At 38.1% G+C, this 26,887-nt stretch overlaps 1 protein-coding gene across 2 annotated transcripts in view; it reads left to right on the top strand.

Moving 5' to 3' along the window:
* SPATA6 (spermatogenesis associated 6) overlaps nucleotides 1-26,887 on the top strand; it is a 166,633-nt gene that overhangs the window by 56,225 nt on the left and 83,521 nt on the right. For both annotated transcript variants that reach the window (XM_069590989.1, XM_069590979.1), the window contains exons 4-5: nucleotides 12,209-12,250; nucleotides 13,296-13,420. In XM_069590989.1, the coding sequence (XP_069447090.1) occupies nucleotides 12,209-12,250; nucleotides 13,296-13,420 (167 nt within the window). The remainder of the gene's footprint in view (nucleotides 1-12,208; nucleotides 12,251-13,295; nucleotides 13,421-26,887) is intronic.

The raw sequence follows: 26,887 nt of genomic DNA, 5'->3' as shown, positions 1-26,887 counted from the left end.
TGCTTATTAAAATACCATTGATTTTACATGTAGCTTCCATGTCCAGGAGTGAGAATTGGGCAATTGTGTATGTGTTTGATGACCAGGCCTGGAAGTGGCACTTATTACCACTGCCCACATCCCTTTTGATCCCAACCAAATACCAAGGGAAACAGAGATGTTGTCCATGGTCCAGGAAAAGGATATGGAAATGGTGAGCATCTCCTTAGTTTGCCTTAAGTCTTAAGGTTGTTAGGGTTACCCAGATAAAGAGAACTTGTATTTCAGGCAGAGGAGATATTCATTATATGTAAATATGGAGATGAAAGTCACAAGCCTAGAGATTTGAAGTACTCCAGGCAGCTCTATAGGACTGAAGTATAGAGTATCAGACCAGAAGTTGTGAGAGCTGAGAGTAGGCAGGGAGCAAGCAAAGGCCAGATCATACAGGGCCTTTTATAATATATGAAGGGGTTTGGAGTCTGTCCTGTGAGCGATAGGGAAGGATAGAGCAGTTTCAGTTAAAGAAGCGCCATTATCTGTTTACATTTTAAAAGATTGCTCTGAAGCAGAAAGGAAACCAGGTTAGAAGCTATTGTAGTAAAACAAGAAAGAGATGATGGAATGGGGTCAGACTCAGTTCATGTCCTCAATGTGGTCATAGGCAGACAGACATACTTTCTAGCCAGATTATAGTAACAAGTATACCTATACAGTACCAAGTATATCTATACAGTACACAAGGATACCTATACAAAAACAAGTACTGACATCAAGGCCCAAGCAAGAAGCTGTTTGCAGAAGATGAAGGGATTTATTTTAACAGAATAAGAGACAAAGTCATGGAAAACTTAAGAAAGCTATGTCGGTTTCTCTCATCCAAGAGCCACTTTTAAAGATGCAGAAATTGAGGTACAGTGAACAGCTGCTACTGTTCATGGTTATAGATTATGTGAACATTAGAACCGGAGTTAGGAAGTCTGCTTGCCTTCCTTCCTCTGTTCTTATGGACCAACATGAGCCCATAGTGCCAGTTTAGGCACAAAACATAGTAGGATGGTGATGAAATTAGTATCTGTGGTCTTTGGTATTGCCAGAAAAGTGCTGAATATGTGCAATGAAGAAGAAAAAGAACTAGAACTTCAAGCCCAGACCCCATGCAGGTTAATTTCCTAGACCCTTTTCTACTCCAGGTAAAATCTAGACTCTCAGAGTGGGAAGAGATCTTAGAAACTAGATAATCTCTGGGTATTCCCGGATGCTCCAGTTGTAAGGACTTAGTGTGTTCAGTGTGGTGGCCTGAGGTCAATCCTAGTCAGGGAACTAAGATCCTACAAGCCATGCAGCATGGCCAAAAAAATTAGAGAAAATAGATGATCCTTTAAAATTGTTGTGGAGGTACTATCCAATGCAGTTAGACAAAAATAGAAATTAGAAGCATAAAAACTGAAAAAGAGGAGATAAAGTTACTAAGTATATACAATAAGATTGTTGTTGTTCAGTCACTCAGTCATGTTCAACTCTCTGTGACCCCATGGACTTCAGTACGCCAGGCTTCCCTGTCCATCACCAACTCCCAGAGCTTTTCAAACTCATGTCCATCAAGTCAGTGATGCCACCCAATGATCTCATCCTCTGTCGTCCCCTTCTGCTCCTGTCTTCAACCTTTCCCAGCATCAGGGTCTTTTCCAATAAGTCAGAGCACTTCAGTCTATCAAAGTATTGGAGCTTCAGCTTCAGCATCAGTTCATCCAATGAATACTCAGGACTTATTTCGTTTAGGATGGACTGGTTTGATCTCCTTGCAGTCCAAGGGACTCTCGAGAGTCTTCTCCAACACCATGGTTCAAAAGCATCAGTTCTGTGCTCAACTTTCTTTATAGTTCAACTCTCACATCCATCGATGACTACTGGAAAAACCATAGCTTTAACTAGACAAACCTTTGTCAGCAAAGTAATGTCTCTACTTTCTAATATGCTGTCTAGGTGGGTCATAGCTTTTCTTCCAAGGAGCAAGTGTCTTTTAATTTCTGGCTGCAGTCACCATTAGCAGAGATTTTGGAGCCCATAGAAAATAAAGTCTGTCATTTTCCATTGTTTCCCCATTTATTTGCCATGAAGTGATGGGACAGGATGCCATGATTTTGATTTTTTGAATGTTGAATTTTAAGCCAGCTTTTTCAGTCTCTTTCACTGTCATCAAGAGGCTCTTTAGTTTCTCTTTGCTTTCTGCCATAAGGTTGGTGTCATTTGCATATATGAGGTTATTGATATTTTTCTTTGCAAACTTTTTTTTGCACATTTAAAAATAATTATTTATCTTTTAATTGAAGGATCATTGCTTTACAGAATTTCATTTTCTGTGAAACATCAGCATGAATCAGCCATAGGCATACATATGTCCCCTCTCTTGAACCTTCCTTGCACCTCTCCCCCAATCCCATCCTGCTAGGTTGATAAAAGCCCCATTTGAATTCCCTGAGACATACAGAAAATTCCCATTGGCTATCTATTTCACATATGATAATGTAAGTTTCCATGTTGCTCTCTCCATCCATCTCAGCTTCTCTTCCCCTCTCCCCGTGTCCATAAGTCTGTTCTCTGTGTCTGTTTCTCCACTGCTGCCTTGAAAAGAAGTTCATCAGTACCATCTTTCTAGATTCCATATATGTGTGTTGGTATACAATATTTATCTTTCTCTTTCTGACTCACTTCACTCTGTATAATAAGCTCTAGGTCCATCCACCTCACTAGAACTGACTCAGATACATTACTTTTTATGGCTAAGTAATATTCCATTGTGTATATATACCACAACTTCTTTATCCATTCATCTTTTGGTGGACACCTAAGTTGCTTACTAGCTATTGTAAATATATTCTATTGTAAACATATTGTAAATATGTTCTATTGTAAATAGTGCTGCAATGAACATTGGAGTACATGTGTATTTTTCAATTTTGGTTTCCTCAGGGTATATGCCTAGGAGTGGGATTGCTGGATCATATGGTGGGTTTATTCCTAGAGTTTTAGGAATCTCCATACTGTCTTCCATAGTGGCCGTATCAATTTACATTCCCATCAACAGTGCAAGAGTGTTCCCTTTTCTCCATTCCCTCTCCAGCATTTATTGTTTGTAGACTTTTTGATGCTGGCCATTCTGACCAGTGTGAGGTGATATCTCTTTGTAATTTTAATTTGCATTTCTCTAATAATGAGCATCTTTACAAGAACTGACAAACGATTAATTTCCAAAATATACAAGCATCTCATACAACTCAATACCAGAAAATCAAACAACCCAATCAAAAAGTAGGAAAAAGACCTAAACAGACAGTTCTCCAAAGACTACAGATGGCTCCCTGCAATCTTGATCTCACCTTGTGCTTCATCCAGTCTAGCATTTTGCATGATGTATTCTGCATATAAGTTAAATAAGCAAGGTGACAATACACAGCCTTGATGTATTCCTTTCTCAAATTGGAACCAGTCTGTTGTTCCATGTCCAGTTCTAACTGTTGCTTCTTGACCTGCATATAGATTTCTCAGGAGGCAGGGAGGCAGTCTGGTATTCCCATCTCTTGAAGAATTTTCCAGTTTGTTGTGATCCACACAGTCCAAGGTTTTGGCGTAGACAATGAAGCAGAAGTGGATGTTTTTCTGGAATTCACTTGCTTTTTCTGTGATCCAACAGATATTGGCAATTTGATCTCTGGTTCCTCTGCCTTTTCGAAATCCAGCTTGAACATCTGGAAGTTCATAGTTCACTTTATTTGTAACCCTTCTAGACAATGTATTATTTTTAGTTGTGCATTTTAATTTAGTTTGCAATTAAACCACACAAAATAGTATTGCTATGATTATATAGGCTTCATTTAGTTCACTTTATATCTATATTTAGCCTTTTTGGTTGTTCTTTATTTCCTTTCATTTTTTGAAAATCTTCTAGATTTATTGCTTCTTTCTAAGGAATATCCTTTCACGATTCCTTTCTTATAGTCTTTTGTTGATAGATTATCTTGATTTTTATTTCTCTGAAAATGTCTTTATTTCACCTTTTCTGAAGGATATTTTTTTAAAATTTTATATTGAAGTATAGTTGATTAACACTGTTGTATTAGCTTCAGGTGTACAGCAAAGTATTCAGTTACACATGTACTGAATGTTGGTATTAGTGTCATCCAGCACTTAGAAAATATTAACACTATTTCATTATCTTTTTGCTCCCTTACTTTCTGATGAGAAATCATCTGTTAATTTTATTGTTACTTCTTTGAAGGTATTTTTTACTTTTTCTGCTGGCTTCTTTTAATATATTCTCTTACATCTGTTTTCCTGTAGCTTTACTTCAGTGTACTCAGCTTTGTGTGTGTATGTGTGTGTGTGTTTTAAAATTTGTTCTCTTGGGATTTGTATCTTGATGTCTTTCTTAAGATAAATTCTCAGACATTAACTTTTTAAATATTTTTCTCCTTTTTTCTTCTCTCTTTTTATAGATCCAATTACACATTATTCTTACTCTGTTCTTTTTTTTTTCTTTTTTATGTTGCTCCATCTTTTTGGTTTTCTGTGCTTCTCTCAAGATGCTTATGTCTTCCAATTCCATAATTCTCTCTGGAATAATTTATAATCTGTTAGTAAATACTTTGTTATGGTTAATTTTTGGTTATTTTACTTCTTAGTTAAAAATTTTCCACTTGGTTCTTGTAATGCTTTCTAGTTGTCTGCTGACATTTTCAATCTTGTATTTTATTTTCTTGAGCATAGTAAGCATATTTTATTTTATTTTATTTTTTTTAAATAATTTTAAAATCTTTAATTCTTACATGCTTTCCCAAACATGAACCCCCCTCCCACCTCCCTCCCCATAACATCTCTCTGGGTCATCCCCATGCACCAGCCCCAAGCATAAGTTGCAGTCTGATAGCTATTTTTTCTGGATTTCTTGTTGATTTGTTTTTATTTCCTGTTATTTCTCTTGTGTTTTGATCCCAGTGATTTTTTTCCCTATATCCCTGGTTGATTTTCATTAAATGTCAGATTTTATATATAAAAATTTTAGAAATGATTAAAAACCTTTTATGAAGATATTTTCCTTTAGACAAGGTTTATGATTGTTTTAGAAGATTTCTAAAGGGCACTTGGAATTCTAGACCAACTTAATTCAGACAAGATTTGGGATGATTCAGATTTAAGCCTAAATTCTTAGTTGACTGTCTTAGTCCTTTTGGGCTGGTACAGCAAAATACCCTAGACTGGGTGGCTTATAAATAATAGGAGTTGATTTTTCATAGTTCTCGAAGCTGGAAAATCCCAGATCAAGGAGTCAGCAGATTTGGTGAGGGTCCCCTTTCAGTTCATAGATGACCGTCTTCTCTGTTTCCCCATGTGGCAGAAAGGGTAAGGACATTCTCTGGGGTCTTTTGGTCACCAGTGGCACTAATGGGCACTAATCCCATTAATGAAGCCTTAGCCCTAATAACCTCATAAAGGCCCTAACTCTAAATATCACACTTGGGGGGGTAGAATTTCAACTTATTCATTTTGAGGGGATGCAGACATTCAGTACATAGCATGGGTTATCTATTTTTAGTTTACTCTTATGGTTTATCCTCTCAAGATTCAGCCTAAGGCCTAGCTACTTTACAGGCCATTGTCTCTTACCTGCAGACCTCTCTTCTCATCTCTTCCCAAGGTCATGATACTCCAATTTTTGTAACTCTACTTCATGAGCTTACAAAAAGTTATACTCTGCTCCTTACCCTCTTAGCTACCTCTGTCAGAACTGTCAGATACCCAAAAAGAGAAGGAGCCTCAAATACCAGGCTTCAGTTCAGTTCAGTCGCTCAGTCATGTCCGACTCTTTGCGACCCCATGAATCGCAGCACGCCAGGCCTCCCTGTCCATCACCATCTCCTGGAGTTCACTCAGACTCACGTCCATCGAGTCTGTGATGCCATCCAGCCATCTCATCCTCGGTTGTCCCCTTCTCCTCCTGCCCCCAATCCCTCCCAGCATCAGAGTCTTTTCCAATGAGTCAACTCTTCTCATGAGGTGGCCGAAGTACTGGAGTCTCAGCTTCAGCATCATTCCTTCCAAAGAAATCCCAGGGCTGATCTCCTTCAGAATGGACTGGTTGGATGTCCTTGCAGCCCAAGGGACTCTCAAGAGTCTTCTCCAACACCACAGTTCAAAAGCATCAATTCTTCAGTGCTCAGCCTTCTTCACAGTCCAACTCTCACATCCATACATGACCACAGGAAAAACCATAGCCTTGACTAAATGGACTTTAGTTGGCAAAGTAAGGTCTCTGCTTTTGAATATACTGTCTAGGTTGGTCATAACTTTTCTTCCAAGAAGTAAGCGTCTTTTAATCTCATGGCTGCAATCACCATCTGCAGTGATTTTGGAGCCCCCAAAAATAAAGTCTGACACTGTTTCCGCTGTTTCTCCATCTATTTCCTATGAAGTGATGGGACCGGATCTTCCATGATCTTCATTTTCTGAATGTTGAGCTTTAAGCCAACTTTTTCACTCTCCTCTTTCACTTTCATCAAGAGGCTTTTTAGCTCCTCTTCACTTTTCTGCCATAAAGGTGGTGTCATCTGCATATCTGAGGTTATTGATATTTCTCCCGGTAATCTTGATTCCAGCTTGTGTTTCTTCCAGTCCAGCGTTTCTCATGATGTACTCTGCATAGAAGTTAAATAAGCAGGGTGACAATATACAGCCTTGACGTACTCCTTTTCCAATCTGGAACCAGTCTGTTGTTCCATGTCCAGTTCTAACTGTTGCTTCCTGACCTGCATACAGATTTCTCAAGAGGCAGGTCAGGTGGTCTGGTAATCCCATCTCTTTCAGAATTTTCCACAGTTTATTGTGATCCACACAGTCAGAGGCTTTGGCATAGTCAATAAAGCAGAAATAGATGTTTTTCTGGAACTCTCTTGCTTTTTCCATGATCCAGTGGATTACTTCTCTGTATTTATTTCTTATACTGAGTTTCAGATTTGTAATTTGTATACTATCTTCTTAGGTCTCTACTGCCTCAAACAGATTTTTTAGGTGTCTACCTTTTCAAGTTGATTTGAATAAGAAGTTTGCTTTTGAACCATTAATCTCTCATATTACCCTGCTATGTTCTGTTAAGAGCCTTTGTACATCCTGTTTGTCCTGCTTAAATCTCTAGTTTCTCACTCCCCATGACTCTCATGGGCTTCCCTGGTGGTTCAGACACTAAAGCGTCTGTGTGCAGTGCAGGAGATCCAGGTTCGATCCCTGGGTTGGGAAGATCCCCTGGAGAAGGAAATGGCAACCCACTCCATTACTCTTGCCTGGAAAATCCTATGGATGGAGGAGCCTGGTAGGCTGCAGTCCATGGGGTCTCAAAGAGTCAGACATGACTGAGCAACTTCTGTCTTTTCTTTCTCTTTCCTAACTCCTGGTTTACAGTTATTCATGCTATGGGTTAAGTCCTAAAGAGATCTTCTTCAGACTTTGCTGACTCCCTGACTGGATTATCTTGTTATAATACTCTTACAGCACAACCTGAATGCCTCTGTTGTAGTTGTAGTTTGTAAATGTTTGTTTCCTTATTTTATTTAATGTTTGCCTTTTCAACACAATGTCAGATCATTGAGGAAAATCTCTGTATCAGTTATTTTTTTCCTTATTACAGCCCCAATTTATGAGTCATAAGGAATATTTACTAGTTCTTCATAAATTGGGCATATAGTTATTGAGTTAAATGACTGAGATTTCCCTTGGTTGAAAGTAATAGGATTTAAAGGAAGAAACAGATTTGTCTCATTCATGGGTTCTTAGAAGGGAGAAAGGATGTAATTTATATTTTATTCTTATTTCTATAAATTTATTATAAAGTATTTCAGACATATTAAAAGTCTAAAGAGTTGTATAATATACCCAGCTGTGCCCATCACTCTGTTTAAGAAGAAAACTTAATTTATATTTATAAAAATATATGAGAAGAACAGAAATATGCCTCTGTAAATATAGTCAACTGATCTTTAACAAAGGAGCAAGGACAATACTGTAGAACAAAGATATTATAGATTCTTCAGTAAATGGTACTAGAGCAACTGGACATACACTCAAAAAAGAATGAATCTAGATACAGACCATATACCTTTCACAAAAATTAAAACTCCTAATGGATCATATATTTTTTTGGAATGTGTTAGACTTACTTATCCTCTGATTTGATGTCTATATTAAAAGAAATACACATGTAGAAAGTTATGGTGACTACAGAAAACCAAATATGAAACATCTCAGAAGTCCCTCAAAGTCATGTTAGTTTGATAGATGACTTTTCAGCAGCAATAGTGGAAGCTAAATGATAGTGGGATATCTGTAATAGCCTGAAAGAAAACAACTTCTAACCACAAATTCTACACTAAGCAAAAAATATTTTGTAAGAATGATTGTACAATAGACCTTTAAACACACAGTTGAAAGTGTGTGCCACCAGTCAGCTTACCAAAGGAAATTCTAAAGAATATATTTCAGGCAGAAGGAGAATGAAGATCATAGATGCAAAAGTGATAGTAGAAAAATGAAAGTCATTTTGTATGAATAAATATAAATGAGCATTGATTGCTTAAAAAGGTAATTATGAAAGTTAAAAAATACACAGAGTTAGACTAACAGCAACATAGCAGGAGTAATGAAAAAGGGATTTTTATAAGGTGTTAACATTAAACTTTGATAAGTTAAAAGGATACATGTAATATTTTCAAGGGTAACTGCTTAAAAAATACAATTTGAGCATAAAAACTCCGAACCAGTACAGGGAAAACATTTGGAATAATTCTTTTTAATAAATTCAAAGCAGGACAAAGTAGATAGAGGTAGATGTAGATTCAGAAGTAATTCTCATTAAATATAAGTGGATTAACTTCCAATTAAAAGATAAACATTGTCAGACTGGATTTATAAACCCTAATCAAGTAGTTTTAAGACTTAGATATAAGCATTGGGAAAAAATGTTCACATCATGCTCATGTCATGACATGACAAAATGCTCATGTCATATTGATAAAACTTAACTAGGAAGACAGTAGTTTCCAGTTTGCTGCTAAGTCACTTTAGTCATGTCCGACTCTGTGCGACCCCATAGACGGCAGCCCATCAGGCTCCCCCATCCCTGGGACTCTCCAGGCAAGAACACTGGAGTGGGTTGCCATTTCCTTCTCCAATGCATGAAAGTGAAAAGTGAAAGTGAAGTTGCTCAGTCTTATCTGACTCTTAGCGACCCCGTGGACTGCAGCCTACCAGGCTCCTCCGTTCATAGGATTTTCCAGGCAAGAGTACTGGAGTGGGGTGCCACTGCCTTCTCCGAGTTTCCAGTTTGAACAGATCTAATAGTATAGCCTCAAAGTAAATAAAGACCAACTGTAACCAACTGCAGTGGGAGATTTAACACCCCTTTCTCAGTAGTTATAGAACAACCATAAAATCAATAAGGATATAGAAGTTTAGGACAAAAGGATTATCACATTTTTACATGGACATATATAAAATGCTTAATCAACACCTTCCAACTACAAAATTATTTCATTTGATCATATTTTAAGCCACAAATTCAGTCGCAAATTTCAAAGCATTGAACCATAATCATTATGTTTTCTGATCACTGTACAGTTAAATTTTAGCTAGAAAGCAGTAACAGAAAGACAACTAGAATATTGCCTTGTGTTTGGAAATTAAATTTATTTCTCAGGAACACCTGGGTAAAGAGGAAAGCATATCAGAAATTAGAAAATGTTTTCTATTGAATTATAAAACTATTATAGAACAAAAGTTGTGGGATGCAGCTGTAGTAGTACTTAGAGGGAAATATATACTGTTAAATGTATATTCTATCAGCTTCCCTCATGACTCAATTGGTTAAGAATCCGTTTGCAATGCAGGAGACTGCCTGCAATATAGTAGATACAAGTTTGATCCTTGGGTTGGGAAGATCCCCTGGAGGATGAAATGGGAACCCATTCCAATATTCTTGCCTGGAAAATTCCATGGATAGAGGAACCTGGTGGGGTACAGTCCATAGGGTCACAAGAGTCGGACACAATTTAGCAAGTAAACCACCACCACCGATGGATCATAGACATAACTGGAAAATGCAAAACTATAAAACTCCTAGATGTTAGCACAGGAGAAAAATCTAGATGATCTTGGGCATGGTGATATGTTTTTAGAGACAAGAAAACACCATAGTTGTTTTTGAAAGAAACTATGGAAGAAATAATTGATAAGCTGAAGCTGATAGGTTAAAAACTTCTGCTCTGTGAAAGGAAAAATCAAGAGAATTAGAAGACCAGCCACAGACCAGATGAAGATATTTGCAAAAGACACACCTGATAAAGGACTATTATCTAAAATATGCCAATAATGCTTAAAACTCAATGATAAGAAAACAAACAACCTAGTTAAAAAATGGGTCAAAAGCCTTAATAGACACCTCACCAAAAATATACAGGTGGCAAAAAAGCACGTGAAAAGATACTTCACATTGTATATCACTAGAGAAATGAAAATTAAAACAATGAGATTGCTGTACATTCCTTAGAATTGGAATCTGGAACAGTGACAACATGAAATGCTAGTGAGGATACAGAGCAACAGGAACTCTCACTTGTTGCTGGTGAGAATGCAGAATGGTGCAGACACTTTGGAAGACAGTTTGGTGGGTTTTTTCCAAAAGCTAGTGCATCCTTTCCATATGATTGGACAATACTGCTCCTTGGTTTTTATGCAAAGAATTGGAAATTTATGTCTACACAAAATTCTGCATGTGGATATTTATAGAAGCTCTATTCATAATTGCCAAAACTTGAAAGCAGTTGATGTCTTTCAGTAGGTGAAGGAGTAAACTGTGGAATATCCAGACAATGGGATATTACTCAGCAATAAAAAGAAATGAGCTATCAAGCCATAAAAACACATAGGGGAACCTTAAATGCATATTAGTAAGTAAAAGAAGCCAATCTGAAAGGCTACATACTGTGTGATTTCAAGTACATGACATTCTGGAAAAGGCAAAAAGTGATTGTGGTGGTGGTGGATTGTGGGGAGGGGAGAGGTAAATAACCAGAGAACAGAGGGACAGGGCAGTGAAAAATACTCTGTATGGTTTTGTAACGATGGATAATGTCATATAGGACTTCCCTGTAGCTCAAACGGTAAAGAATCTGCCTGCACTGCAGGAGACCAGGGTTCGATCACTGGGTTGGGAAGTTCCTCTGGAAAAAGGAATGGCATTCCACTCCAATATTCTTGCCTGGAGAATTCCGTGGACACAGAAGCCTGGTAGGCTACAGTCCATAGGGTCACAGAGTCGGACATGACTGAACAGCTAACATACAATGTCATTATTCAGTTCAGTTGTTTAGTCGCTCAGTCGTGTCCGACTCTTTGTGACCCCATGAATCGCAGCACACCAGGCCTCCCTGTCCATCACCATCTCCCGGAGTTCACTTAGACTCACGTCCGTCGAGTCAGTGATGCCATCCAGCCATCTCATCCTTTGTCGTCCCCTTCTCCTCCTGCCCCCAATCCCTCCCAGCATCAGAGTCTTTTCCAATGAGTCAACTCTTCGCATGAGGTGGCCAAAGTACTAGAGTTTCAGCTTCAGCATCATTCCTTCCAAAGAAATCCCAGGGCTGATCTTCAGAATGGACTGGTTGGATGTCCTTGCAGTCCAAGGGACTCTCAAGAGTCTTCTCCAACACCACAGTTCAAAAGCATCAAACATTTGTCTAAACCCACAGAGTGTACATTACTAAGAGTGAACCCTAAGATAAACTATAGCCTTTGGGCGATCATGATGTATCGGTGTAGGTTCATGCTTGTTTTAAAAAATGTGCCATTCCTGTGAATGATAGACGGGGAGGCTATGAATGCTTAGGGGCAGGGCATATATAGAGGCAATCCGTGTCCCTCTCTCTCAATTTTGTTGTAAACCTAAACAAAAGTACTCTAAAAAATTAAGGCCTTAAAATCAGGAAAAAGCCTAGAAAAGATCAATTTCTACTACAGATTAATAAATCTATATGATAAAGAGCAACCAAAAATACAGACAGTATACTAAAGTATAAACATAGATGTAGTCTACTGAACAATTACTTTGGCTTTTATGTACTTCTGTGGTAGGGTAGTTATTATTTATTATAAATTTATTTAAGGAAATTTTTCTTTAATCTTTCAGATGATACAGCATTGTTTGAGTTGATTCAGCTAGTTCCACCAGGTACTGTATTGTATTTTGATAAGGTAATTGACATGTGAACCCATTTTAATGAAATACTTTTCGAAAATGTCATCTTTTCCACTTTTTGCCATGTTAAGAGCAATGTTGAGTTTCTAGCATTGGTCCACTGTGTGTAAAATATCAGTAGGCCAAAATAATATATACAGAAAGATTGACATAAATTATATGTGAACACGTTGTTCTAAAATTGAATAAATAATCATAATCGAAAATGAAAAATAACCTGGTATCATCCTAGCATATTTTGTGACATTCATAAAAATTAACATCTTAAAAGTTCTTGTGATTTTTCTAAAACAGTATGCTTTTACTGATAAAATAGTTCCTTATCTTTGTTTTTGTGTATTGGCTGTTATTAGAAATGTTTGGGAATTAAAACTGTACCTAAGCAGTATAGATCCCTGTGGTAGGTACAGTTAAAACCTGAAGGATAGTTATATTTATATTATTGATTTCTATGATTATAGAAGAATCTATCTTAAGTCTTTATTTTATGTGAGTCACAGGAGGCTATATTTTGTTGAAAGCTAGTAATGTAAAATTTTCGAGTGTCACATATATACCTAATTCTGGTAACCACAAATTCTAAAAAATGTCTATATTTTTGTCAACGTGCAATCTAATGTCTTATAATGGCAGGTAGAAAAGATTGGAAGATAGAAAAAAAATTATGGAGATGGTAATTAAGTTTTAGATGTGTAAATATTATGCCAGTTTTATATGTTTAAAGTGGTATTTCTTTCCCTAGGAATTCATAGGTACATAAAAAATTTGCATGAATATCCCCTTTCTACAAAAGGGGAGAGAATCAGTAGTATGTATGACATTTCTTATAAGGAAATATGTTAATTCATTTAACATAACTTTATTTTAATTTTTTTCCTTTTATAGAAAAAAATTAAAAACATGACCCTGAAGCAGGTATTTCATTAAGGCATCAGGCATTATATATTTGTACTTGATGATATTGTTTCTAAATAGCATATTTTGTTATAATTTGAATCATAGGATATCTTTCTTGTAGTGGGTGAAACATTGTCTACATATGACGAGAATACACGAGATTTCATGTTCCCGGGTCCAAATCAACTTTCTGGACACCATGATTCAAACCGCCAGGTTACCATGAGGAGGATTTCTGGCCTTCGAGTAAGTGCTTACTATTTTCTGAATCAAATTGTGATTCAGGATCATTGCCCAAAACTACCACATAGCCCTTAGTACCTGAAATGTGAAGAACTAATTCAAAGTTTAATTCTGTTTAAAACATAATTGTGTTATGAAATTATGCTAATTTTCACTTCAGTCATGTCCGACTCTGCGATGCTATGAACTATAGCCTACCAGGCTCCTCTGTCCATGGGATTCTTCAGATAAGACCACCAGAGTGGACTGCCACGCGCTCCTCCAGGGGATCTTCCCGTCCTAGGGATTGAACCAGCTTCTCCTGAGACTCCTGCATTGTAGACAGATTCTCTCCCTCTGAGCCACTGGGGGAGCCCTATGAATTTATGATGTTATTGTAAACGTATTGAAACCTAAATGAAAATAATTTACCAGACTGCATGCATCTACTTTCCAAAATTAACAAGTATTATTTTACCTTATATTCTTCAGATGTCTCTCCTCTCCTCCTTATCGCCCCTCCCCACTGGCCTGTCTCCTTGTCTCTCTTCTCTTTATTTTTCTCTCAAAAAAAATGACCAATAAACATTTGAAAAGGTACATAATCCCATTAGCATTTAGGAAAGTTCAAATTTAAACAGACAATTTCATTTTTATATTTTCATTTTAGCTATAAGACTGGTAAAATTTAATAAATCTGACAAATACCAAAAGTGTGGAAAAGTGGAAATGTATATGTTTGTACAGCATGTAAAGTGGAACAACCATAATTCAGGATTATCTAGTAAAGGCAAAGATTCTCATAGCACTGATCTTCTAGGTATATGTCTTTGAGATATATTCTGTCTGACATACTAAAAGAACCTTCTTAGGAATGTTCATTTGTAGCATTATTCATGATAATGGAGAATGGAAATAATTTAAATGTCCATTAGTAGGAGTTTTTTGCTGTTCAGTCGCTCAGCCGTGTCCAGCTGTTTGAGACCCCATGGACCAGGCTTCCCTGTCTTTCACCAACTCCCAGAGTTTGTTCAAATTCATGTCTGTTGAGTTGGAGGAGTTTAGATAGAATAATTATTATATGTTCATGTAATGGAAATATGTATTCATACACCTAAAAGTGAAACTGCATTAGGTGATAGCCGACTCTCATCTTTTCCTAACAACCTTTTCAATATTCACTGGATGATTTAACCATATTTTTATTCCTGAAAATACTTGCTGTTAAGAGAGACTGAGTGAGGCCCCTGCTGTTTCAAAGAAGAAAAAAGTAAAAGTTGTCTAAGTGAAGTTTTTCTATACTTTTTTTTGCTAACTTTATAAAAGTAAGGAAATTAGCATGATATATGGAATGCAAAAGTAGGAAGTCAAGAAACACCTGGAGTAACAGGCAAATTTGGCCTTGGAATGCTGAATGAAGCAGGGCAAAGACTAATAGAGTTTTGCCAAGAAAATGCACTGGTCATAGCAAACACCCTCTTCCAACAACACAAGAGAAGACTCTACCCATGGACATCACCAGATGGTCAACACCAAAATCAGATTGATTATATTCTTTGCAGCCAAAGATGGAGAAGCTCTATACAGTCAACAAACGCAAGACCAGGAGCTGACTGTGGCTTAGATCATGAACTCCTTATTACCAAATTAAGACTCAATTGAAGAAAGTAGGGAAAACCACCAGACCATTCAGGTATGACCTAAATCAAATCCCTTATGATTATACAGTGGAAGTAAGAAATAGATTTAAGGGCCTAGATCTGATAGATAGAGTGCCTGATGAACTACGGAATGAGGTTCGTGACATTGTACAGGAGACAGGGATCAAGACCATCCCCATGGAAAAGAAATGCAAAAAAGCAAAATGGCTGTCTGGAGAGGCCTTACAAATACCTGTGAAAAGAAGGCAAGTGAAAAGCAAAGGAGAAAAGGAAAGATATACCCATTTGAATGCAGAGTTCCAGAGAATAGCAAGAAGAGATAAGAAAGCTTTCTTTAGCGATCAATGCAAAGAAATAGAGGAAAAGAACAGAATGGGAAAGACTAGATATCTCTTCAAGAAAATTAGAGATACCAAGTAAACATTTCATGCAAAGATGGGCTCGATAAAGGACAGAAATGGTATGGACCTAACAGAAGCAGAAGATATTAAGAAGAGGTGGCAAGAATACACAGAAGAACTGTACAAAAAAGATCTTCATGACCCAGATAATCATGATGATGTGATCACTCATCTAGAGCCAGACATCCTGGAATGTGAAGTCAGGTGGGCCTTGGAAAGCATCACTACGAACAAAGCTAGTGGAGGTGATGGAGTTCCAGTTGAGCTGTTTCAAATCCTGAAAGATGATGCTGTGAAAGTGCTGCACTCAATGTGCCAGCAAATTGGGAAAACTCAGCAGTGGCCACAGGACTGGAAAAGGTCAGTTTTCATTCCAATTCCAAAGAAAGGCAACGCAAAAGAATGCTCAAACTACTGCACAATTGCACTCATCTCACATGCTAGTAAAGTAATGCTCAAAAGTCTCCAAGCCAGGCTTCAGCAATACGTGAACCGTGAACTTCCAGATGTTCAAGCTGGTTTTAGAAAAGGCAGAGGAACCAGAGATCAAATTGCCAACATCCGCTGGATCATGGTAAAAGCAAGAGAGTTCCAGAAAAACATCTATTTCTGCTTTATTGACTATGCCAAATCCTTTGACTGTGTGGCTCACAATAAACTATGGAAAATTCTGAAAGAGATGGGAATCCCAGACCACCTGACCTGTCTCTTGAGAAATCTGTATGCAGGTCAGGAAGCAACAATTAGAACTGGACATGGAACAACAGACTGGATCCAAATAGGAAAAGGAGTACATCAAGGCTGTATATTGTCACCCTGCTTATTTAACTTATATGCATAGTACATCATGAGAAATGCTGGACTGGAATAAACACAAGCTGGTATCAAGATTGCCGGGAGAAATATCAATAACCTCAGATATGCAGATGACACCGCCCTTATGGCAGAAAGTGAAGAGGAACTAAGAAGCCTCTTGATGAAAGTGAAAGTGGAGAGTGAAAAAGTTGGCCTAAAGGTCAACATTCAGAAAACGAAGATCATGGAAGATCCGGTCCCATCACTTCATGGGAAATAGATGGGGAAACAGTGGAAACAGTGTCAGACTTTATTTTTGGGGGCTCCAAAACCACTGCAGATGGTGACTGCAGCCATGAAATTAAAAGACACTTACTCCTTGGAAGAAAAGTTAGGACCAACCTAGATAGTATATTCAAAAGCAGAGACATTACTTTGCCGACTAAGGTCCATCTAGTCTAGGCTATGGTTTTTCCTGTGGTCATGTATGGATGTGAGAGTTGGACTGTGAAGAAGGCTGAGCACTGAAGAATTGATGCTTTTGAACTGTGGTGTTGGAGAAGACTCTTGAGAGTCCCTTGGACTGCAAGGACATCCAACCAGTCCATTCTGAAGGAGATCAGCCCTGGGATTTCTTTGGAAGGAATGATGCTGAAGCTGAGACTCTAATACTTTGGCCACCTCATGCGAAGAGTTGACTCACTGGAAAAGACTCTGATGCTGGGAGGGATTGGGGGCAGGAGGAGAAGGGGACGACAGAGGATGAGATGGCTGGATGGCATCACTGACTCGATGGATGCGAGTCTGAGTGAACTCCAGGAGTTGGTGATGGACAGGGAGGCCTGGCGTGCTGCGATTCATGGGGTCGCAAAGAGTCGGACACAACTGAGCGACTGACCTGAACTGACTGATGAGTCAATAAGGCAAATTAAGTAATTTTTCCTGTGGGTCTAGGTTTTGATATATTCTATCGTGCTGTTGCTGCTGCTATGTCACTTCCGTCATCTGACTCTGTGCAACCCTATAGACAGCAGCCCACCGGGCTCCTCCATCCATGAGATTATCCAGGCAAGAGTACTGAGGTGGGGTGCCATTGCCTTCTCCGATATTCTATCCTAGAAAATAGCATATATCAGCTTGTTGAAATTTTAACAGTTCCCTAGCACATTTATTAAAATATACCTCCTTTGAGACATTTTCAGTGTCCTTTAGCCAAAAAATACTTCAAAGAATGTTGCAGGATCTTTCTAGAAACTTGCAAGGAAAAAAAAATTCAATTTTAAAATTAGCTTTTTAAAAAGTAATTTAAAATGCTGTTTTATACTAAATTTGACAATATAAACATAATATGGACCATTAACAGGTATTTACTTTATTGAATTTGAGTTAGCTTTTCATATATCAGAAAAGGTTTGACCACTAAGGCAAAAAAATCTATATATATTATTAAAAGATAAATTGGAACATATTAAACATTTTTAGTTTATTTGAGCAAAAATTGATTTGATTTAGGCAGCATCTAATCTAGCAGATAAAAGCTCCAAGGAGCTACACAAAATGAAATACTTTTATATTCAGAAGGATATAGGAACAAGGAAATCATACTAGGCTAAAAAGTTTGTTGGTTGTTGTAAGATTTGTTTCCTTTAGCTAATCAGGCTATTCCTGATGAATTGCTTTAAAATTCTATTTCTGTAATTAATTTTAATCTGTTGATGACATGGGGCTTAGTGTAAGCAAGTCCATTTTGGGCCTCTTATCTTGTTTTTAACAATATAAAAACTGAGACTTCTGGTGATGGTGGTGCAAAGAGTTTATCAGTTACTCTCACCACACAAGTATAAAACTGGACAAAATTGTTGCAAACAACAGTTTCAGGGCACTGGAAAGTGATCGGCAATTAGGACAAATTAAGAAGTATCTTTGCTTGAATATCTCTACTCTACTCTACTAAGAGTTTTGGTAAAAATGGCAGAAGTATGTGGTCATCTTACATAGGGTGCTCTCATACCCTGCATGGCCAGTGAGAATTGTAGCTTCACCAAGCATGTGGCAGGGTGCAAAAGTCAGCAGCTTTGCAAGCAGAGAGGTCAGAATGACTTTGGGGCAGTGTTATTGTAATTTGTAGTAAGAAACATGTATGTGGTTTTCTTACCCCATTCCTAGCACAGAACTCATAAAACCCTTGGAATTTACTGTGTTTAAGAGTTAGGTTGATGGGGAGATTTTTGGAGAGCTCGTTGGGAACCTAAGGATGGGAACTAGATGCCAGGGAAACCAACCCCTTTGGAACTTTCAGCCACATCCCTGAAGAAGAGAGGGCCTAGAGACTGAGTTCAGTCACCAACGGCCAGTGATTTTATCAACTATGCCTGTGTAATGAAGTGATTATAATACCCAAAATGATGGGGTTTGGAGAGCTTCCACACTGTGAACACTTGGAGGTACTGGGAAAGTGGCGCAGAGGGTGAGGACACAGAGACTTCTGTGTATTTTGCTCTATACATCTCTTCCGTATGCATGTCATTATATCCTTTTATATAAACTGGGAAATAGGAAGTAAAATATTTCTTGAGTTCTATGAGCTGCTGTAGCAAATCGATGGAACCCGTGGAAGGGGTTGTGGAAGCCTGTTACTTGTAGCCTGTGGGTGGCAACCTAAGACTTGTGATTAGCAACCAAAGTCAGATGGGAGCAGTCTTGTGGGACTGAGTCCTTAACCCATGGGATCTGATGCCGTCTCCAGATAGTCAGCACTGGGTTAAATTGCAGGACACCCAAATGGTGTCACAGAGACTTGTGACAGTGACATCTTGATGGTGTTAGAAAACCCACACATTGGAATTGGTGTCACAATCATAGGGGCACATATCGTGGCTTTACCGGTTAATGCGGACTATTCAGTTGGAAGCACATGAGGAAACCTACAGCTTTGCTAGGCTGATTGCAGTTCCAATTAGCGAGCTGCACATCTGCCAGAAAGTTGACCGAGATGCCCTGGAAATGAGGGTGCAATCAAAAGGCAGAAGCGAGCTTTCCACTCATTCCTTGCTGACTGAAACTATGCATGCTCGGGGGAGACAGTGGGAGTCCAACAAGCAGGGAAAGCTGAGGGAACTAGAGGCCTGCTGTATCTTTGAGTGCCTTTCCCCAGCCCACACACACATAATCAGTAGAGTAGAACCCTTACAGGTTTGTTGGATGACCACTAAGTTATGCATACTCTGATGAGACCACTAGAAAGAATAGAATAAAAATATATGGCACCTTTATAAATTGAACAGCAGAATAGCAGATGTAAATTCAGTCACATCAGTTATTGTATTTAAATGTGAGTGAACAACACACTCTAATCAGTATTTTGTTGTCCTGGCAGGATACAATGCAGTCCTCCTCAGAATTCTTAGCATAGAAAACTATCTGGGTTTTAGGGCATCTTTCTGAACCCGTCACTATAGCAAGAATTCAAGTCACATTTGGGCTTAAATCTTGGCACTATCACAGACTGCCTGAGTAAACTTGAGACTACTATGCCTTGGAGATAGCATGCTTTTTGGTGGATTAATGAATGCTTGTAAATGGTTACTATATTAACGTGGCACATAGAGAATGATCAATAAATATTAGTGATATGGTAATGGCTCGGGAGATCATAGCAAGGTGCTATTTGTTATGGATGGTGGTGGTGATGTTAATATCTTCTCTACACTGTGAACCCCATAAAAACAGAATCTGTGACTTTGTCTTTGATCTTAACTCTTAGCGCTTTCCTTTCCATAAAGTACTTATATGCCTCTTGATTGAATTGAATAAATGAATTATATCTTACTGTAGACTTCATAGAGGAAACTGACATTTCAGATGTGTGAGGATTATATTTATTTTGGTTAGGCTGTAGTGCCCAATTGTTCAGTCAAACACCAGTCTCGATGTTACTATAAAGGTATTTTGTAGATGTGACTAATATCTATAGTCACTTGACTTTTAAGTATAGGAGATTACCCTTGATAATGTAGGTAGACCTCATCCAATTAACTGAAGACCTGAAGAGCAAAGACTGAAGTTTCCCAAAGAGCAAGAAATTCTGCCTCAAGACTGTAATATAGAAATCCTGAGTTTCCAGCCTTCTGGTTTGCTTAGAGATTTCACACTCAAGACTACAGTATCAACTTTGCCTGAGTTTCCAGGCTGCTAGCTTTCCCTATGGATTTTGGACTTGTCATTCTCACAATTGCATGTACCAGTTCCTTAAAATAAATATCCATCTCTGTGTGCTGCTAAGTCACTTCAGTCGTGTCCAACTCTGTGCAACCCCATAGACGGCAGCCCTCCAGGCTCCCCCATCCCTGGGCTTCTCCAGGCTAGAACACTGGAGTGGGGTGCCATTTCCTTCTCCAGTGCATGAAAGTGAAAAGTGAAAGGGAAGTCGCTCAGTCGTGTCCGACTCTTTGCTACCCCATGGACTGCAGCCTACCAGGCTTCCCCGTTCCAGGCAAGAGTACTGGAGTCGGGTGCCATTGCCTTCTCCACCATCTCTGTGTATATCCTAGTAATTTTGTTTCCCTGAAATCTGAATTGATACATATGGGTCTTGAAAGATCTAATTAATGGCTAAAACACCAAGTATTTACTGTATGACCAGCGATATATGGGGAGGGGTAAAGTGATAAGTAACAGTCCAGGCTGTGGTAGTTATAAAATATGTGCTAAAACAGTTTGGCACGCCTCTCTTCCAAATGCAGAGCCAACTCTGCTGCTCTTAAGTATGGACTCTACTTAGCGATTCTAACAGATACAGTGCGGTGAAGTGACAGTGTTAGACTTTTGAGACCAGGTCATTAAATGCGCTGTGGCTTCCTCTTTGCTCTTACTCCCGGGGAAGCCAGTTGCCATGTTTGAGGACATTCAGGCACCTCTCTGAAGAGAGCAGAAGCTGGAACAGCTTTCTTAAGAGTGTAGATGAGAGCTTGAAGAGCCTTGAAGAAACTATCAAATGAATGTTTGCAGGAAAATGAGGTAAATGTTATTGGAAATTAGTGGAAGAAGGAACCCTTGTTGTATAATGGTGTAAAGTTTAGCAACCATGTAGGATATTAAAAATAACTGATGAAACGGGTGGTCTTTTTAAGGAGACTTTCTGACAGAGTGTTAGAGGGGCTGTCTGTTTTCTTACTGCTGCTTATAGAAAATGTGAGAGGAGAGAGAAAAGCAAAAGGAAATGCTGTTAATAATACAAAAAGGAGGTAGCACTTACTGTTTTTGAGGGTTCTCAGCCTTCCCCCATGGCAAGTAATGCTGAGATTAAGGAATGACTTATAAGCAAAAATCATTCTAGGGCACTTTCAGGAAATTATGGTCTGATGGTAAAACCAAGGTTATAACTATAAAATCCTTTATTAAAATCTCCAAATATCCAAGCTGTTGCCTCAGAAAATAAGTTAATGAGGCAAGTTTTATTCTACTTTATTTTTTGTATTTTATTTTTAAATTTTTTAATTAAAATTTTTATATAATTAAAAAATTGAAGTAAAGATGATTTGCAGTGTTCTGTTAGTTTCAGGTATACAGCAAAGTGATTTAGTTATCTATTTCTCTGTATATGTATATATGTGTCTATGTGCGTGCATGCGTGCTAAGTTGCTTCAGTAGTGTCTGACTCTTTGCAAACCTATGAACTATATCTTGCCAGGCTCCTCCGTCCATGGGGTTTTCCAGCCAAAATACTGGAGTGGGTTGCTATGCCCTGCTCCAGGGGATCTTCCCAACCTAAGGATGTAACTCTAGTCTTTGTATTACAGGCAGATTCTGTACCACTGAACCACCTGGAGAGCCCATGTGCATGTATATGTGTGTGTGTGTATATATACATATATATACATATATATATATACACACACACATGTTTCAAGTTCTTTGCCATTATAGGTTATTACTAGATATTGAATGTAATTCCCTTGTTGTTAATTATACACGTAGTTATATGTGGTCTCCTGCATTGCAGGCAGACGCTTTAACCTCTGAGCCACCAGGGAAGCCACCATATAATTAATCCCATACTCCTAATTTTTTAGTCTCCCCATTTCCTCTTTGGTGACCATGTTTGTTCTCTGTATCTCTGAGTCTATTTCTGTTTTTTAAACAAGTTCACTTGCATCATTCTACGTATACGTAATCTATAATGCTTGTCTTTCTCTGACTTATGTCACTTAGTATGAAAATCTCTAGGCCCATCCATTTTGCTGCAGGTGCTATTATCTCATTCTTTTTAGTGGCTGAGTAGTATTCCGTTGTGTATATGCCACATCTTCTTTATTGATTAATCTGTAGATGGACATTTAGGTTGCTTCCATGCTTTTTCTGTTGTAAATACTGCTGCCATGAACATTGGTGTGCATGTATCTTTTTGAATTAGAATTTTCATCTTTTCCAGATACATGCCCAGGAGTAGGAATGCTGGATCATATGGCAACTCCAATCTTGTTTTTTAAGGAACCTCTATACTATTCTCCAGAGTGGTTGCAATTTATATTGCCACCAACAGTGTAGGAAGATTATTTTTTTCTCCACACCCTCTCCAGCATTTATTATTTGTAGAATTTTTGGTAATGGCCATTCTGACTGGTGTGAAGTATTGCCTCACTGTAGTTTTGATTTGTATTTCTCTAATAATTAGTGATGTTGAGCATCGTTTCATGAGCTTGTTGTAAATAAATCTAAAAATGAACATACAGATGGCCACTAAGGTCTTTTTACGTCTTCTGCTTTTTTTTTTTTTGTATTGAACTGTATGAGCCCTTGTTGATCCCGTTATAAATACTTTCTCCCCTTCTGTACATTGTCTTTTCATTTTGTTTATGATTTCTGTTACTGTGCAAAAGCTTTTGAGTTTAATTGGGTCCCATTTGTTTATTTTTGCCTTTATTTCCATTATTAGAGAAGATTGATTCCAAAAAAAGTATTGCTGCAATTTTCGTCAGAGTGTTCTGCCTATGTTTTCTTCTAGGAGTTTTATGGTATTTGGTCTTATATTTAGGTTTTTAATACATTTTGAGTTTATTTTTGTATATGGTGTTAGAGTGTTCTGATTATATTCCTTTACACGTAGCCATCCAGTTTTCCCAGCACCACTTATTAAAGAGACTATCTTTTCCCCACTATATATCCTTGCCTCCTTTGTTGTAGATTAATTGATCTGAGTGTCTGGGTTTATTTCTGGGCTTTCCAACCTGATCCCTTGATCTGTGTGTCTGTTTTTATACCAGTTTCATACTATATTGATGACTGTAGCTTTGTAGTATAGTCTCAAGTTAGAGAGCATGATTCCTCCAACTTCATTCTTCTTTATCAATATTGTTTTTGGTATTTGGGGTCTTTTGTGTTTAAATACAAATTTTAAAATTATTCGTTCTAGTTCTGTGAAAAATGCTATTGGTGATTTGATAGGGATTACATTGAATCTGTAGATTGCCTTGGTAGTATGGTCATTTTAACAATATTGATTCTTCCAATCCAAGAACATGGCATGCATTTCCATTTGTTTGTGTTGTTTCCAATTTGTGTCTTATAATTTTGGAGTACAGATCTTTTGCCACCTTAGGTAGGTTTTATTCCTAAGTGTTTTATTCATTTTGATGTCATGATAAATGAGATTGGTCCCTTAATTTCTCTTTCTAATAGATCAGTGTTAGTGTATAGAAATGCAACTGATTTTTATATGTTAATTTAGTATCTTGCAACTTTACTGAATTCATTGATGAGCACTAGTAGATTTCTGGTGGTGTCTTTAGGATTTTCTATGTATAATATCATGTTATATGCAAATAGTTAGTTTTACTTCTTCCTTCCAACGTGGATTCATTTTATTTGTTTTTCTTCTCTTGATTGCTGTGGCTAGCACTTCCAAAACTACATTGAAGGAAAGTGGTGAGAGTGGGTGTCCTCGTTGCCTTTCATCTTTTCACCATTAAATGATGTTAGCTGTGGCTTTCTCATATATGGCCTTTATTATGTTGAAGTATGTTTCCTCTGTGCCCACTTTCTAGAGTGTATATATTATAAAAGGATGTTGAATTTTATCACATTTTTAAAGGTTGCTTTCCACTTACAGTTATAAAATATTGGGTATTTTCCCTGTGTTGTGCAATACATACTTGAAGCTGGCTTATGCCTAGTAGTTTTACTTCTCTGTCCCCTGTCTCTATATTCCCCCTTCCTTCTCCCTACTGGTAACGTGAAGAAAGTAGGGGAAACCACTAGGCCATTAAGGTAGGACCTAAATCAAATTGTTTATGATTATACAGTGAGGTAATGAATAGATTCAAGGGACTAGATCTGATAGACAGAGTGTCTGGAGAACTATGGACAGAGGTTTGTAACATTATACAGGAGGCAGTGACCAAAACCATCCCAAAGAAAAAGGAATGCAAGAAGGCAAAGTGGTTGTCTGAGGAGGCTTTATAAATAACTGAGGAAAGAAGAGAAGCAAACAATGGGAAAGGTATTCTCAACTGAATGCAAAGTCCCAGAGACTAGCAGGAAGAGATAAGAACGCCTTCTTAAATGAACAAAGCAAAGAAATAGAGGGAAACAATAGAATGGGAAAGACTAAGGATCTCTTCAAGAAAACTGGAGATACCAAGGGAAAATTCCATGCAAGAATGGGCATGATAAAGGACACAAACGATAACAATCTATCAGAAGCAGAAGAGATTAAAAGAAGTAGCAAGAATACACAGAAGAACTACACAAAAAAATCTTAATGACCGAGAAACCCATGATGTTGTAGTCACTCACCTAAAGCCAGATGTCATAGAGTGCAAGGTCAAGTGGGCCTTAGGAAGAATTATTATAAACAAAGCTAATAGAGGTGATGAAATTTCAGCTGAGCTATCTCAAATCCTAAAAGACAATGTGATGCTGTTAAAGTGCTGCACACAATATGTCAGTACTCAATATGTCAGCTACACTCAATATAGCCACCTCACCAGTGGCCACAGGACTAGAAAGGGTCAATTTTCATTTCAATGCCAAAGAAGGGAAATGCCAAAGAATGTTCAACCTACTATACAGTTGGGCTCACTTCACTTGCTAACAAGGTTATGCTCAAAATCCTTCAAGCTAGGCTTCAGCAGTACATTAACTGAGAACTTCCAGATGTACAAGTTGGTTTTGGAAGAGGCAGAGGAACCAGAGACCAAATTGACAACATTTGTTGGATCATGGAAAAAGCAAGGGAGTTCCATAAAAACAACTACTTCTTCCTTGACTACACTAAAGCCTTTGCCTGTGTGGATCATAACAAACTGGAAAATTCTTCAGGAGATGTGAGTACCAGACTACCTTACCTATCTCCTGAGAAACCTGTACGTGAGTCAAGAAGCAACAGTTAGAATCAGGGTTGGAACAACGGACTGGTTCAAAATTGGGAAAGGAGTATGATAAGGCAGTGTATTGTCACCCTCATTATTTAACTTATATACAGAGTACATCATGTGAAATGCCAGTCTGGATGAATCACAAACTGGAATCAAGATTGTCAGGAGAAATATCAGCCGTTTCAGATATGCAGATGATACCACTCAAATGGCAAAACGTGAGGAGGAACTAAAGAACCACTTGATGAGGGTGAAAGATGAGAGTGAAAAAGCTGCCTTGAAATTCAGCATTCAAAAAACAAACATCATGGCATCTGGACCAGTCACTTCATGGCAGATTGAAGGGGAAAAAGTGGAAACAGTAACAGATTTTCTTTTCTTGGGCTCCAAAATCACTGGGTTGGTAACTGTATCCATGAAATTTAAAAATACTTTCTCCTTGGAAAGAAAGCTATGACAAACCTAGACAGCATATTAAAAAGCAGAGACATTACTTTGCGTATAGGTCTGTATAGTCAAAGGTATGGTTTTTCCAGTAGTCACGTATGGATGTGAGAGTTGGACCATAAAGAAGGCTGAGTGTCAAAGAATCAATGCTTTCGAACTGTGGTACTGCAGAAGACTCTTGAGAGTCCCTTGGACTGCAAGGAGATCAAACCAGTCAATCCTAAAGGAAATCAACCCTGAATATTCTTTGGAAGGACTGATGGCTGAAGCTGAAGCTCCAACCATTTGGCCACCTAATGCAAAGTGCCTACTCATTGGAAAAGACCCTGATGCTGGGAAGAATTGAAGGAAGTAGGAGAAGGGGGTGACAGAGGATGAGATGGTTGAATGACATCACTCACTCAATGGGCATGAGTTTGAGCAAACTCTGGGAGATGGTAAAGGACAGGGAAGCCTAGTGTGCTGCAGTCCATGGGGTCGTAAGGAGTCAGACATGTCTTAGCCACTGAACAAGAATAATAGCAAAGTGATTCCTGTTTGCCTCTTGTATTCTATAGTGATTATCCTCTGTTGGCTATATGTGGGGCACATAACTTGTTTCTTAATTAGTTCATACATATTCTAATTGTGAGGAACTATATTCTTGGTGCTGTACTTAAAGAACCATACCAGGGACAGCTAAATAATGGTTTGATTTAGATGTCACCATCCTGGATTTCAAGCTGGTGTTTTAAAGGGTGAAACTTTTTCCTTTTCCTTTCTTTCTCTTTCCTTCAGTAGGGCATGCATTTATTTTGCCCATGAGAGAAATCT

Source organism: Ovis canadensis, chromosome 1 (assembly GCF_042477335.2).
Source record: "Ovis canadensis isolate MfBH-ARS-UI-01 breed Bighorn chromosome 1, ARS-UI_OviCan_v2, whole genome shotgun sequence".
Lineage (NCBI taxonomy): Eukaryota > Metazoa > Chordata > Mammalia > Artiodactyla > Bovidae > Ovis > Ovis canadensis.
Note: the sequence above shows the minus strand (reverse complement) of the source record. Positions and strands in the feature narration are given on the sequence as shown.